Source organism: Pseudophryne corroboree, chromosome 9 (assembly GCF_028390025.1).
Source record: "Pseudophryne corroboree isolate aPseCor3 chromosome 9, aPseCor3.hap2, whole genome shotgun sequence".
NCBI lineage: Eukaryota > Metazoa > Chordata > Amphibia > Anura > Myobatrachidae > Pseudophryne > Pseudophryne corroboree.
This window is the reverse complement of record NC_086452.1, coordinates 66,690,381-66,707,272: the sequence shown is the minus strand read 5'-3', so window position 1 is coordinate 66,707,272 and position 16,892 is coordinate 66,690,381. Positions and strand designations below refer to the sequence as shown.

Sequence of the window (16,892 nt, the reverse complement as noted above, 5' to 3'; positions counted from 1 at the left end):
CGCAATGAGGTAGCTGTGTGAGTAAGCTAAGCGACCCTAGTGGCCGACACAAACACCTGGCCCATCTAGGAGTGGCACTGCAGTGTCACGCAGGATGGCCCTTCCAAAAAATACTCCCCAAACAGCACATGACGCAAAGAAGAAAAAAAAGAGGCGCAATGAGGTAGCTGTGTGACTAAGCTCAGCGACCCAAGTGGCCGACACAAACACCTGGCCCATCTAGGAGTGGCACTGCAGTGTCACGCAGGATGGCCCTTCCAAAAAACACTCCCCAAACAGCACATGACGCAAAGAAGAAAAAAAATAGGCGCAATGAGGTAGCTGTGTGAGTAAGCTAAGCGACCCTAGTGGCCGACACAAACACCTGACCCATCTAGGAGTGGCACTGCAGTGTCAGGCAGGATGGCCCTTCCAAAAAATACTCCCCAAACAGCACATGACGCAAAGAAGAAAAAAAAGAGGCGCAATGAGGTAGCTGTGTGAGTAAGCTAAGCGACCCTAGTGGCCGACACAAACACCTGGCCCATCTAGGAGTGGCACTGCAGTGTCAGGCAGGATGGCCCTTCCAAAAAATACTCCCCAAACAGCACATGACGCAAAGAAGAAAAAAAAGAGGCGCAATGAGGTAGCTGTGTGAGTAAGCTAAGCGACCCTAGTGGCCGACACAAACACCTGGCCCATCTAGGAGTGGCACTGCAGTGTCACGCAGGATGGCCCTTCCAAAAAATACTCCCCAAACAGCGACAAACAGTGAGTATATTGATCTTTTCTTTTCAGGTATCCGTGGATTCTACATGGAGAAGAGGACCGATGTCGGCGTGTGAACATAGGTAAGTATGTGTGTGTCGACGTATGAATTAAAGTTTTACTGTCACGGTGTGTGTGTCCTGTTTTTATTTGGGTATTTTTTCCCCAGTAGTACTACAGGTACCAGCGGGCCCGTTTTTCTCCCACATGCTGGTACTTGTGGTTCTCCAAGTACCAGCTTGCGGGGGAGGCTTGCTGGGACTTGTAGTACTACTGGAAAAAAACAATATTCAGACATTTTACTCCAGGCTATCAGCCTCCCATCCACAGCCCATTGGATGGGGGGGACAGCCTCGGGCTTCACCCCTGGCCCTTGGGTGGCTGGGGGGGGGACCCCTTGATTGAAGGGGTCCCCACTTCCCCAGGGTACCCCGGCCAGGGGTGACTAGTTGGATATTTAATGCCACGGCCGCAGGGCACTGTAAAAAAGTGACCCCCGGCTGTGGCATTATCTGTCCAGCTAGTGGAGCCCGATGCTGGTGTGAAAAATACGGAGGACCCCTACTCGTTTTGTCCCCCGTATTTTTTGCACCAGCACCAGGCGCAGAGCCCGGTGCTGGTTTTAAAAATACGGGGGATCCCCTGTCAATTTTTCCCCCGCATTTTTAGAACCAGGACCAGCTCGAAGAGCCCGAGGCTGGTTATGCTTTGGAGGGGGGACCCCACGCCATTTTTTCCCGTTTTTTTAAATCGCGGCAAAATCCGGCAAATCGGCCGTTTTTCGCCCGCGGGAATGTCGAATTCGTTTTTCATTGAATATGGTGAATTCCGGCAGCCACCTGCCGGAAATCACCTGTCGAATTGTGTTGAATTAAAAAACGGCGATAATTTGCCGCGATTCGCCGTGAATTGCATATACCCCTAAGTCTTTTCATTTTTCTAGCGAGAGGCTGAGTGCTTCCATCCTCATGTGAAGCTGAACCACTAGCCATGAACATAGGCCAGGGCCTCAGCCGTTCCTTGCCACTCCGTGTGGTAAATGGCATATTGGCAAGTTTACGGTTCTCCTCCGACGATTTTATTTTAGATTTTTGAGTCCTTTTTTACTGATATTTTGTGTTTTGGATTTTACATGCTCTGTACTATGACATTGGGCATTGGCCTTGGCAGACGACGTTGATGGAATTTCATCGTCTCGGCCATGACTAGTGGCAGCAGCTTCAGCACGAGGTGGAAGTGGATCTTCATCTTTCCCTATTTTTGGAACCTCAACATTTTTGTTCTCCATATTTTAATAGGCACAACTAAAAGGCACCTCAGGTAAACAATGGAGATGGATGGATACTAGTATACTTATGGATGACGAGTGACTGACGACACAGAGCTAGCTACAGCCGTGGACTACCGTACTGCGGTGGTCATTCCGAGTTGTTCGCTCGGAAAATTTCATCGCATCGCAGCGATTTTCCGCTTAGTGCGCATGCGCAATGTCCGCACTGCGACTGCGCCAAGTAAATTTGCTATGAAGTTAGTATTTTTACTCACGGCTTTTTCTTCGCTCTGGCGATCGTAGTGTGATTGACAGGAAATGGGTGTTTCTGGGCGGAAACAGGCCGTTTTATGGGCGTGTGGGAAAAAACGCTACCGTTTCCGGAAAAAACGCAGGAGTGGCTGGAGAAACGGGGGAGTGTCTGGGCGAACGCTGGGTGTGTTTATGACGTCAAACCAGGAACGACAAGCACTGAACTGATCGCAAATGCCGAGTAAGTCTGAAGCTACTCTGAAACTGCTAAGAAGTTTGTAATCGCAATATTGCGAAAACGTTGTTCGCAAGTTTAAGAAGCTAAGATTCACTCCCAGTAGGCGGTGGCTTAGCGTGAGCAACTCTGCTAAAATCGCCTTGCGAGCGAACAACTCGGAATGACCACCTGCGTCTGCTAGTATAGAGATGATAATTAATGATATAAAAAAAATATATATATAACTACTGTAGGTATATATAATATAATGACGGACCTGGTGGACACTGTCAGCAGACTCCTAAACTACTAGTATGAAGAAGATAGAAAAAAAAACCCCACCACAGGTAGGTATACAATTATGGACGAGCACTGACGACACAGAGGTAGCTACAGCCGTGGCCTACCGTACTGCGTCTGCTAGTATAGATAATATACTAAATATATTACTACTGTAGGTATATAATATAATGACGGACCTGGTGGACACTGTCAGCAGACTCCTAAACTACTAGTATGAAGAAGATAGAAAAAAAAAAAACACCACAGGTAGGTAGGTATACAATTATGGACGAGCACTGACGACACAGAGATAGCCACAGCCGTGGACTACCGTACTGCGTCTGCTAGTATAGATATTAATATACTAAATATATTACTACTGTAGGTATATAATATAATGACGGACCTGGTGGACACTGTCAGCAGACTCCTAAACTACTAGTATGAAGAAGATAGAAAAAAAAAACCCACCACAGGTAGGTAGGTATACAATTATGGACAAGCACTGACGACACAGAGATAGCCACAGCCGTGGACTACCATACTGCGTCTGCTAGTATAGATATTAATATACTAAATATATTACTACTGTAGGTATATAATATAATGACGGACCTGGTGGACACTGTCAGCAGACTCCTAAACTACTAGTATGAAGAAGATAGAAAAAAAAAACCCACCACAGGTAGGTAGGTATACAATTATGGACGAGCACTGACGACACAGAGATAGCCACAGCCGTGGACTACCGTACTGCGTCTGCTAGTATAGATATTAATATACTAAATATATTACTACTGTAGGTATATAATATAATGACGGACCTGGTGGACACTGTCAGCAGACTCCTAAACTACTAGTATGAAGAAGATAGAAAAAAAAAACACCACAGGTAGGTAGGTATACAATTATGGGCGAGCACTGACGACACAGAGATAGCCAGAGCCGTGGACTACCGTACTGCGTCTGCTAGTATAGATAATATACTAAATATATTACTACTGTAGGTATATAATATAATTACGGACCTGGTGGACACTGTCAGCAGACTCCTAAACTACTAGTATGAAGAAGATAGAAAAAAAAACCCCACCACAGGTAGGTAGGTATACAATTATGGACGAGCACTGACGACACAGAGATAGCCACAGCCGTGGACTACCGTACTGCGTCTGCTAATATAGAGATGATAAAGATGATAGAGATGAAAAAAAATATATATAACACTACTGTAGGTAAATATTTATATAATATAATGAATGACGGACCTGCTGGACACTGTCAGGAGAATGCGTTTATAGTTAGAATAAAAAATAAAAAAAACACCACAGGAGTGTTTAACTTTTTCAGGCAGACAATATACTGGTGGTCACTGGCAGCAAAAGTGTGCACTGTACTCCTGCTATAACTGCTCCCCAGTCTCCCCCACAATTAAGCTGTGTGAGCAGTGAGCACTCAGCACAGTCAGATATACATAGATGATATCTCATGCAGCACACTGAGGCTGAGCACAGATATGGTCACTCACTGGCAGCAAAAGTGTGCACTGTACTCCTGCTATAACTGCTCCCCAGTCTCCCCCACAATTAAGCTGTGTGAGCAGTGAGCACTCAGCACAGTCAGATATACATAGATGATATATCACGCAGCACACTGAGGCTGAGCACAGATATGGTATGTATCGTTTTTTTCAGGCAGAGAACGGATTAAAATAAAACTGGTGGTCACACTATCAGCAAAACTCTGCACTGTACTGAGTACTCCTAATGCTCCCCAAAATTAGTAGTAAATCAATCAACTCAAGTGTCTCTAATCTAATCTAAACGGAGAGGACGCCAGCCACGTCCTCTCCCTATCAATCTCAATGCACGTGTGAAAATGGCGGCGACGCGCGGCTCCTTATATAGAATCCGAGTCTCGCGATAGAATCCGAGTCTCGCGTGAATCCGACAGCGGGATGATGACGTTCGGGCGCGCTCGGGTTAACCGAGCAAGGCGGGAAGATCCGAGTCTGCCTCGGACCCGTGTAAAAAAGCTGAAGTTCGGGGGGGTTCGGATTCCGAGGAACCGAACCCGCTCATCTCTAGTAAATACCCCAGTATAAAACTCTTCCAGTACTCATTTCTTGTGTACTTTACTTAGTATAATACTTCTGTACTAACCAATATTATGTAATACTAACTCCTCATTTACTCGCATATCCAATTACAATTCAGTATATAAACAGTACTAACAATCCCTGTAACATACTTGTACTAAGCAGTGTTCGGTAGTAATACCTTGTGCTCAGTAGTAGTAATACCTTGTGTTCTCTATAAACCGTATAATACTGCAGTACTAGACAGCATTCAGTACTAACTAATCATGCCCTCTAATCAGTGTGATATCCCAATAGTAACCAATAGGGTGGCCAATCCCGGTCTCGGGATCGGCGGGATCCCGGGATTTAGGCCAAAACTTGTCCATGATTCAATCCCGGGATTGGAAGCTCCAATCCCGGGGATTGAGGGATCAAAGCCGGGCAGCGTTGAGCTGCCTCAGGACGCTCAGACGCTGCCCGGCTCCTTCCTTCCGGCTCCCCCTGCGCAGCGTGACGCGCAGTCACAGGTCACGCTGCGCAGTCAGCCGACCCCCGCTGACCTTCCGCTGACCTAGTAACCAGTATTCAGAACTAACTCATTGTATACTCGATAATCATCTTGCTGACACCACGAATTATTATATGGTTCAAATTGTTGAAGGAACAAGGTCAACACCCTCAAATGGCTGACAGGTTCACAATGTCGACATCTGAAATGTTGCAGTGTAAAATGCTGTAGTATTAATTCCTGTAGTGCTCTGTAATCAGTATAATACCTCTTAGTACTCTGAGTATTAAACAGTATTCAGTTTTACTCCAGAACTCTGTAATCAGTATAATAATACAAACGTATTCAGTACACAGTTCTAACATCTCATCTGTACTTCCTATAATACCCCTGTACTACTAACCAGTATTCAGTTAAATACTAATTCCACCACTGTTCTGTAATTTCTATAATACCACAGTATTAACCAGTATTCAGTACTAGTAATTTATTATGTACTCTGTAATCATTATACTACTGCAGTGCTAATCAATATTTTGTACTAACTCCCCCCAGTGTTCTGTAATCCCTGTACTACTGCAGTATTAAACATAATTCAGTACTAAATACTTGTGTGTTTCTGTAATCCATATAATACTGCATACTAACCAGTATTAGTATTGGCGTCTCATGTTCTCTGTAATGCATATCCTAGTTATGTAGTATTCTGTAGTAAATACTAGACTTATACTACACTTGGACAGTAGGGATAATATAATGGTTAGCATTACTACCTCACAGCACTGAGGTTGTGGGTTCGATTCCCACCATGGCCCTAACTGTGTGTAGTTTGTATGATGTCCCCGTACTTATGTGGGTTTTATTTGGGTACTCCAGTTTCCTCCCACAATCCAAAAATAGGCAGTACTGGAAGATTAATTGGCATCCAACCAAATTAACCCTAGTGGGAATGTGTGGTAGGGAATATAGATTGTAAACTCCACTCAGGACTGATGTGAATGGCCAAATATTCTCTGTAAAGCACTGTGGAATATGTGCGCACTATGGTGGTCATTCCGAGTTGTTCGCTCGGTAAATTTCATCGCATCGCAGCGATTTTTCGCTTAGTGCGCATGCGCAATGTTCGCACTGCGACTGCGCCAAGTAAATTTGCTAAGAAGTTAGGTATTTTACTCACGGCTTTTTCTTCGTTCAGGCGATCGTAGTGTGATTGACAGGAAGTGGATGTTTATGGGCGGAAACTGGCCGTTTTATGGGCGTGTGGGAAAAAACGCTACAGTTTCTGGGAAAAATGCGGGAGTGGCTGGAGAAACGGAGGAGTGTCTGGCCGAACGCTGGGTGTGTTTGTGACGTCAAACCAGGAACGACAAGCAGTGAACTGATCGCACTGGCAGAGTAAGTCTCGAGCTACTCAGAAACTGCACAGAGAAGTCTTTTCGCTATATTGCAAATCTTTCGTTCGCAATTTTAAGAAGCTAAGATTCACTCCCAGTAGGCGGCGGCTTAGCGTGTGCAATGCTGCTAAAAGCAGCTTGCGAGCGAACAACTCGGAATGACCACCTATATAAATGACTGGTAATAAATAAATTGACAATAATTGCCCCATGCAGCATTCAGTACTCCATGTGCGGGGTACCTAGTACTTATACTATGCCCCAGTGCTCTGTGTTGCTAGAGCTCCATGCTACTCCAGCCCTTATACTGGGAAAATGTCCTATTATTGGGCTAGTGAGAAGACACACTGGTGGAAGAGGGAGTGGGATGCATTTTCTACATAACATCTAATTATAACAGAGCTCGAACAGAAAATATACAACTTGCATATTACTGAACTGTGGCTACTGTGAACACTAGCCACTTATAGCAAGATAAAGTACACACCTGCACCCCTCCTGGGAGAGTGCGGAGGGGATTTCTCTTATTATACTGTTGTTACTTGGATCATTCATCAACTTTTTACTGTCTGTACTTTGTGGTTCTGGAGTCATATAACGCTCAGGGCTGGAGTTACCATACAGGCAGGTTGTACAGATCTCTTATATCTTCTCGGCCTACTCTTTATTCTGCATTTACTATGCTATTTAGCTTTTTTTAACCAGCTGCGTGTATTAGTAAACCTATTAGTGGAGTGGGCACTGGAGTGGCATGGGAGGGGGGGGGGGGGGGGGGCTGGATCCCACTTATGCGGGGAGGGGGACTGGATCCCACTTTTGCACAGTACACAAACTTTTATAAGCAGATCCCAGATAATAATATGCTTGATAACTTTCTCCGGTAATGTCTGATTTTCACAACCAATTATAGGAACTCGTTATATCGCTTCTACAATTCCTGTAAATTCACCATATTTGGCCAGAAACAAAGGCTGACGTTTCATGACATTCATGGCGATCTCTCTCCTTTCTATTTCCTACAGTAGAGACCAGGACATACCAGAGCCAGGCTTCGAGGATTAGCCCAGAATATGGAAACATCCAGTTACTGATAGAGGTCTCATTTGTATCACCCAGTGCAGCCCCCAACAGTCTCATCTGCCATATCAAGAAGCACAGCAGCAAATGACAGCAGGCACCTAACTAACATTGCAGATGTATTAACCTGGAGAAGGCATAAGGAAGTGATAAACCAGTGATATGTGCAAGGTGATAAATGCACCAGCCAATCAGATCCTAACTGTCAAATTGCATATTGGAGCTGATTGGCTTGTGCATTTATCATCTTGCACTTATCACTGGTTTATCACTTCCTTATGCCTTCTCCAGGTTAATACATCTGCCCCATTAAACCGATACATAGATTTGGGTATGATGCAGTGTGTGGAAAGGATGCTCAGTGGCAAACGCAGGATATCTAGAGGGGGGTTTTCAAGCGCAATCCACAATCTCCCGCTGTATGGGACATTGCAGAGTCTAGGGGAGCAGTAGAAGAACATGGTAATGACCCTGGACATTAATGCATGTACACATAGGTCTTTTTATACACTGGATAGTGTATGGAATACAGTATTAATAATGAACACTATAGATGGTCAATAATATAGGAAAGATATTTAATTTAAATAAAATAAGTGTCAGGAAAAGGTTAAACATCCCATAATAGATAAATACACAAACATAATAGAACCAGTAGGAGACAGAACTACACTTTCTAAGCACACATTCTCCCACCTCATGGTAAGGCTCCTGTCTCTTCTTCCTGGTAGCTACTCTCTGGTCCAGTGCACTGACTGAGGACTCAGATCCATACTCATAGCAAACTTGGTAGAAGAAGCTGCTACCACTGAGCCATGTGCAGCAGCTCAATCCCTTAAACTGAATTTTGTGGTGGCAGCTATAGTAATCATATTAAATACTATTGCTATTGTCATAATTTGTGCCACTGGCCAAGAGTAGGGGGGTTCCCGTGCAACCAGAAACCCCCCCTGCGTTTGCTTATGATGCTGGGCGTGGCTTACGGTCATTTCGTTGAAAAGACTTAGGTCGACAGTCATTAGGTCGACCACTATTGGTCAACATGCATAAGGTCGACATTGTCACTAGGTCGACATGGTCATTAGGTCGACATGTGCTAGGTTGACATGGGAAAAAGTCGACATGAGTTTTTCACTTTTTTAAATGTTTTCATTTTTTGACCTTTTTCATACTTTACGATCCACGTGGAGTACGGCTGGGAACAGTAACCTGTGCCAAGCGAAGCGGTAGCGGAGTGAGGCACCTTGCCCGAAGCACGGCGGGCAAAATAAGGCATGCGAGGGGACACGGTGCACTAATTGGGGCTCTCCGTCACTTTACGAAGAAAACGACACAAAAAAACAACTCCTGTCGACGTTTTGCCATATCGACCTTGTTCATGTCGACCTAATGCATGTTGACCAATAGTGGTCGACCTAATGACTGTCGACCTAAGTCTTGTCGACCAAATGACCAGGGGCGGTTCGGGAACAAAAAACGGCCCTGGAAAAAATTGTACTAGTGGCCCCACATGGGCAGCACATGGGCCATGGCAGCAGCACCCTCCCCCCCCAAGACTTTCCAGATAGTGGGCATGTCCAGGACCAAGGGGGAAGTTTAAAAAGAAATAAAACTAAATATTATGACATACCTCCCAACTTTTAACTTCTCTAAAGAGGGACACACGCTCGGCAAAGCCGTGCGCGCTCCATAAAAAGGGGCGTGTTCTAAGAAAAGGGGTGTGGCTTCACGGGAGGACCCGCGATCGCGAGCCACAACCCCGTTTTCATCACTGAGGGGGCATACCCAGCGCTCTGTGAGCCGCTTGGATGCCCCCTCTCCCTCTGACTCCAGTGAATAGAATATTCACCGCTGCTCTGCTAAGCAGGGCAGCGAGAGACAGAGCCTCCCAACTGCCCCCACCCCCCCACCGCGGGACACTGCGGCCCGCGGGTAGGACAGCGGGACAGTTCCCAAAAAACAGGACTGTCCCGCGAAAATCGGAACAGTTGGGAGGTATGTTATGAGCACATTATATGATACACCTTCAGAATTTAGGGAACTATATCATTCTTTAGAAAGATATATTTTCTTGCTTATTACACCAACCGTATCCCAATCACTATTCACTCAATCTTATATGTCAGCCAAGCAAGCAGACAGAGCATACACTAGATCATCTGCAATCACAGGCTAAGTGGCAGTAATTTTCATATATGCAAATTATTTTGCATCTTATTCATTATGTCTATAACAAGGACCACATGTTCTCAAACAAAACAGGCCCTGCGGGTGCGTCGTTCCACCGGAATCTTCCCTGTAAACCCTATGGCCAATCCGCCTCTGAAAATGAACCATACCCGCTGGGTGTCTAGGGGTAAATTTACTAAGGTGGGAGGTTTTTCTAGAACTGGGGATGTTGCCCATAGCAACCAATCAGATTCGACTTAACATTTATCTACCTGCTTCTAGTAGATAGTAGATAGAATCTGGTTGCTTTGGGCAACATCACCAGTTCTAGCAAAAAAAACCTCCCACCTTAGTACATTTACCCCTAAGTGTCCAGCATTTACAGGTGGGTACAATGTAAGCTAAAAGGATGCCAGGTATGCAAAGGGTACAAGCGGGTGTAGTGTGTAAAGAGAATGGTGGGTGTGCAGGGGGTACATAGCGGTAAGTGCAGTGTGTTTGGGGGGGATGGGGGGGCTGGGTGTGCAGAAGGTATGTGCCATGTGTGGAGTGGAAACTGTGTGTGTGCAGGAGTTATGGGGGTTAGTGCAGTGTGCTGAGAGGATGCTATGTACTATAGGTACTGGATGCTGGGTGTGTGTAGGTGGTATAGGGAGGGATGTACAGCGCAGTGTCCTGAGAGGATGCTATGTGTGCAGAGTGCGGAGAAAATGCAGAGTGTGCAGGAGGTACAGAGGGTACAGTGCAGGGTGCGGAGAGAATGCCTGGTGTGCAGGAGGTACAGAGGGTACAGTGCAGAGTGCGGAGAGAATGACCAGTGTGCAGGAGGTACAGAAGGTACAGTGCAGGGTGCGGAGAGAATGACCAGTGTGCAGGAGGTACAGAGGGTACAGTGCAGGGTGCGGAGAGAATGACCAGTGTGCAGGAGGTACAGAAAGTACAGTTCAGGGTGCAGAGAGAATGCCGAGTGTGCAGGAGGTACAGAGGGTACTGTGCCGGGTGCGGAGAGAGAACCCAGTGTGCAGAAGGTGCAGAGGGTACAGTGCCGAGGGCAGACAGAATGACCAATGTGCAGGAGGTACAGAGGGTACAGTGCCAGGTGCAGAGAGAATGCCCAGTGTGCAGGAGGTACAGAGGGTACTGTGCCGGGTGCGGAGAGAGAACCCAGTGTGCAGGAGGTACAGGGGGTACAGTGCCGGGTGCGGAGAAAATGGCCAGTGTGCAGGAGGTACAGAGGGTACAGTGCAGGATGCAGAGAGAATGACCAGTGTGCAGGAGGTACAGAGGGTACAGTGCCGGGAGCAGACAGAATGACCAGTGTGCAGGAGGTACAGAGGGTACAGTGCAGGGTGCGGAGAGAATACCCAGTGTGCAGGAGGTACAGAGGGTACAGTGCCGGGTGCGGAGAGAATACCCAGTGTGCAGGAAGTACAGAGAGTACAGTGCCGGGTGCGGAGAGAATGCCCAGTGTGCAGTAGGTACAGAGGGTACAGTGCCGGGTGCGGAGAGAATGGCCAGTGTGCAGGAGGTACAGAGGGTACAGTGCAGAGTGCGGAGAGAATGACCAGTGTGCAGGAGGTACAGAAGGTACAGTGCAGGGTGCGGAGAGAATGACCAGTGTGCAGGAGGTACAGAGGGTACAGTGCAGGGTGCGGAGAGAATGACCAGTGTGCAGGAGGTACAGAAAGTACAGTTCAGGGTGCAGAGAGAATGCCGAGTGTGCAGGAGGTACAGAGGGTACTGTGCCGGGTGCGGAGAGAGAACCCAGTGTGCAGAAGGTGCAGAGGGTACAGTGCCGAGGGCAGACAGAATGACCAATGTGCAGGAGGTACAGAGGGTACAGTGCCAGGTGCAGAGAGAATGCCCAGTGTGCAGGAGGTACAGAGGGTACTGTGCCGGGTGCGGAGAGAGAACCCAGTGTGCAGGAGGTACAGGGGGTACAGTGCCGGGTGCGGAGAAAATGGCCAGTGTGCAGGAGGTACAGAGGGTACAGTGCAGGATGCAGAGAGAATGACCAGTGTGCAGGAGGTACAGAGGGTACAGTGCCGGGAGCAGACAGAATGACCAGTGTGCAGGAGGTACAGAGGGTACAGTGCAGGGTGCGGAGAGAATACCCAGTGTGCAGGAGGTACAGAGGGTACAGTGCCGGGTGCGGAGAGAATACCCAGTGTGCAGGAAGTACAGAGAGTACAGTGCCGGGTGCGGAGAGAATGCCCAGTGTGCAGTAGGTACAGAGGGTACAGTGCCGGGTGCGGAGAGAATGGCCAGTGTGCAGGAGGTACAGAGGGTACTGTGCCGGGTGCGGAGAGAATGCCCAGTGTGCAGGAGGTACAGAGGGTACAGTGCCGGGTGCGGAGAGAATGGCCAGTGTGCAGGAGGTACAGAGGGTACAGTGCCGGGTGCGGAGAGAATGGCCAGTGTGCAGGAGGTACAGAGAGTACAGTGCCGGGTGCGGAGAGAATGACCTGTGTGCAAGAGGTACAGAGGGTACAGTGCCGGGTGCGGAGAGAATGGCCAGTGTGCAGGAGGTACAGAGAGTACAGTGCCGAGTGCGGAGGGAATGGCCAGTGTCCAGGAGGTACAGAGAGTACAGTGCAGGATGCAGAGAGAATGACCAGTGTGCAGGAGGTACAGAGGGTACAGTGCCGGGAGCAGACAGAATGACCAGTGTGCAGGAGGTACAGAGGGTACAGTGCAGGATGCAGAGAGAATGACCAGTGTGCAGGAGGTACAGAGGGTACAGTGCCGGGAGCAGACAGAATGACCAGTGTGCAGGAGGTACAGAGGGTACAGTGCAGGGTGCGGAGAGAATACCCAGTGTGCAGGAGGTACAGAGGGTACAGTGCCGGGTGCGGAGAGAATACCCAGTGTGCAGGAAGTACAGAGAGTACAGTGCCGGGTGCGGAGAGAATGCCCAGTGTGCAGTAGGTACAGAGGGTACAGTGCCGGGTGCGGAGAGAATGGCCAGTGTGCAGGAGGTACAGAGGGTACAGTGCCGGGTGCGGAGAGAATGGCCAGTGTGCAGGAGGTACAGAGGGTACAGTGCCGGGTGCGGAGAGAATGGCCAGTGTGCAGGAGGTACAGAGAGTACAGTGCCGGGTGCGGAGAGAATGACCTGTGTGCAGGAGGAACAGAGGGTACAGTGCCGGGTGCGGAGAGAATGGCCAGTGTGCAGGAGGTACAGAGAGTACAGTGCCGAGTGCGGAGGGAATGGCCAGTGTCCAGGAGGTACAGAGAGTACAGTGCAGGGTGCGGAGAGAATGCCCAGTGTGCAGGAGGTACAGAAAGTACAGTGCAGGGTGCGGAGAGAATGGCCAGTGTGCAGGAGGTACAGAGGGTACACTGCCGGGTGTGGAGAGAATGCAAAGTGTGCAGGAGGTACAGAGGGTACACTGCTGGGTGCGGAGAGAATACCCAGTGTGCAGGAAGTACAGAGGGTACACTGCCGGGTACGGAGAGAATGCCCAGTGTGCAGGAGGTACAGAGGGTACACTGCCGGGTGCGGAGAGAATACCCAGTGTGCAGGAAGTACAGAGGGTACAGTGCCGGGTGTGGAGAGAATGCCCAGTGTGCAGGAGGTACAGAGGGTACAGTGTAGGGTGTGGAGAGAATGCCCAGTGTGCAGGAGGTACAGAGGGTACACTCAGGGGCAAACGCAGGATTTCTAGAGGGGGGTTTCCAAATGCAATCCACAATCTCCCACCCTGTGGAACATTGGAGCAAGTGCAGGAGTCTAGGGGACCGGTAGAAGTACCTACCCTGGATATACATATGTACCTCTTGGTCTTTTTATACACTGGATAGTGTATGGAGTACTGTTTTAATAATGACAATATTTATAGTGCATGTTATACGCTGTATCAAATTTATTAAACTAATATAAATAACATAAGTGGTCAGCAAAAGGTTAAACATCCCATAATAAATAACTACACAAACATACTAGAACCAGTAGGAGACAGAACTGTCCCTTATACTGTCCCTTATACTGTATGTTGTGGTGGCAGCTCTGGCTATTGTATTATATACTATTGCTATAGTGGTCATTACTTAAGCTTCTGGCCAGGTGGAGAGGGGGGGGGGGGTTCTGGGCAACCAGAAACCCCCCTGCGTGTGCCTATGGGTACACTGCCGGGTGCGGAGAGAATACCCAGGGTGCAGGAAATACAGAGGGTACAGTGCAGGGGGTGGAATGGACGTCCGATCTTTAGGGCATTATGGAAGCAGAGTGATGGTACCTGGAAGTGTTCCCCAAGCTCGTACACCTCTCCTCTGTATTCACAGCCAATCTTCTCACAGCGAGGGCAGCAGTCGGTGGGGTAGTGGCTGACATGCATGCATGCCGGTGGTAGGGCTGTGCATTCTGTCCTGGTGCAGGCTGGGCCCTCCGGGGTACACTCACACTGTGTGCAGTGGTCTGAATCCAGAAAGTACCACTCCCCAACATAATAGACACTGCCGTTCGCCTCGCAGGTGTTCACCTGGGGGTTTAGGGAAAGGCCCATCGCACTCATGACCAGCAGGCACAGCAATGAGGGTAGTACCCAGCTCTCCGACATGGTGCCCACTCTGATGCCGGCCATCAAACAGGTGCAGAATAGGTGGCAATTCCTATTATTCCCAAAACTTCCAAGCGTGTGCCCAAGTGTGCTCCTCTGCTGTACGGGGACTCCCAGCCAGGCACGGGGTTCCGTCACTTGCACAGGATAAAAGTCAATTAATTTTCCTGTTCTAATCTCTGGTCACCCATAGGAACCGGCTCAGATCCTCTTCTCTGTGGCTTCTTCTTGGAGACCAGAAGTTTCTTTGAGCTCTATGAGTCTCTGGCTGCAGCACTTTATGATTCCTGGCTCTGGAGGGAGGGGGCTCCCGGATCTCATTACAAACCTCATTCTTTTCTCCTCTCTGGGCTGGCTCTCAGCATGTGACCCGATCCCCCCTTCCCCTCCTACCCATCAGAATGGGATGACAAACAGGGCAGACACAGAAGAGTGAGGGATGCCAGCGTTGGGAGGGCTGCCCTGTTATCATCACACCTGACCATCAAGGAGTTAACCTGAGGCAGAAGCTCCTCTGATGTGAGAGATAAGCAGAATCAGTTCTTCCTCAGAAGCTGCACATTTTTCTGCCTATGAGCTGCTAATTGACCTTATACGGAGATGGATTTACTGAGCACCCTTAAAAATGGAAAGTTGAACAAACATTGCTCGCCGTGTGCAGCCACTAAAGGGCTATATAAATAACATTACTATTATTAGCGCCACCAGAGCTGGAACTGGGCATGATAGCGCATGGGGGGCGGGATGTATTAACATACATCGCCGCACCTCGCCGGTTACCGCAGCGATGTTGATCGCATATGTACTAACATATGCGATCAACATCGCGATGCGGTGACGGAGGCCCCCCGCGATACCTGTTAGGTGGTCTGCGGGGGGTCTCCGTCACCTCCATGGGGTCCCCACACTGCCTTGATGCCGGGTAGCAGCAGCAGGCTGCCCCCGGCGCCTCCTCCTCCCCCCTGCAGCCGGAAGGACGTCCGGCTGCGTTGCTAGGGGGAGGAGGAGATTACCTTCCGGGTCAGGTAAGCTGGGGGAGAAGGTAAGCTGGGGGGGAAGGGGGTCGGCGTCTGCGGCGGTGTCGGCGGGTTGCGGCGGTCGGCGAAAAGAAGCCCATAGGCTTCTATAGGGTATCGCCATCCAGAGATGGCGATACCCTGGACGCCGAAAACGCGGCGGTAGGGTGTTAGTAAATATGAAAATGCGGTAAAACCCCCGTTTTCGGGGGTTTTACCGCATTTTTGCTTTAGTACATCCCGCCCGGGGTGAGAAGGAAAACGGACGCCCCCAGCTCTTAACTGCAACAAAATGAACATAAAAAGGACTGATTCAGAGTTGTCCGCAATGTAACTTTAGTTGTGGGTAGTCACAAAAGTCAGACTTAGGGGCCTATGTACTAACCCTTGGAGAGAGATAAAGTGGATGATGATAAAGGGATCTATTTACTAAGCCTTGGAGAGAGAGAAAGTGGAGAGAGCTCTTAATTGCCATGTTACAGGCTGTGGGGGACATGTACTAAGCAGTAATAAAAGTGGAGAAATGAGCCAGTGGAGAAGTTGCCCATGGCAACCAATCAGCAGCTCTGTATACTTTTATAGTATGCACATTATAAATGTTATGTCAATGCTGATTGGTTGCCATGGGCAGCTTCTCCGCTGGCTCACTTTTATCACTGCTTAGTACATCTCCCCCATGTATGTGTTTGAAAAATGACAGGAGCTGGTTGGCCACTTTATCGCTTTGTAAAGCTTAGTAAATAGACCCCAAAGTACCAGCCAAGCAGATGCTGTCATTTTTCAAACACACCCTGCAACGTGATTGGCTGGTACTTTATTTCCGTCCATTGTATCTCTCTCCTAGGTGTATATTCAATTAGCAGGATGATCGGGCACCGCCGCCAGACCTCACAGCAGCGTCCACTTGGCTACAGCAAGCGGGACTTCGCTTGCTGGAGTCGGGTGGACACTGCCGTGAGCGGCGGCAGTGCCCGATCCTTCTGCTAACGCTGCTCTCCCCGTAGCTCTCCCTGTCTCTTCCTCTCAGCTCCCTTATCTCAATCCGACTTTAAAAAAAAGTCGTATTGAGATGGTCGGATTTGGCCCCATTTCCGACAGAAGCTGGCGGATTGGCGCCTATACTGCTGATCCACGTGCTTTCCGACAAGTCGGAAATCCCAACTTGTCGGATAATTTTGAGGTATATTGAATAGGTCGGAACCCCTTCCGACCTAAAAAAGTTGAAAACTGCCATCTTTCCGACAGACGGCAGCTTTTGACGGCAATTGAATATACCCCCAAGTCTTACCATCTAGACCCCTTACTGCTTTATGCTGATGTG

The 16,892-nt window shown here is 48.6% G+C and overlaps 1 protein-coding gene across 1 annotated transcript in view; it reads right to left on the bottom strand.

Moving 5' to 3' along the window:
• The window catches only part of LOC134957505 (von Willebrand factor C domain-containing protein 2-like), a 109,993-nt gene extending 95,132 nt beyond the window's left edge, over positions 1–14,861 (bottom strand). The window contains exon 1 of the mRNA XM_063939487.1: positions 14,235–14,861. Within this exon, the coding sequence (XP_063795557.1) occupies positions 14,235–14,579 (345 nt within the window). The 5' untranslated portion in view covers positions 14,580–14,861. The remainder of the gene's footprint in view (positions 1–14,234) is intronic.
• Positions 14,862–16,892: the final 2,031 nt, after the last annotated feature.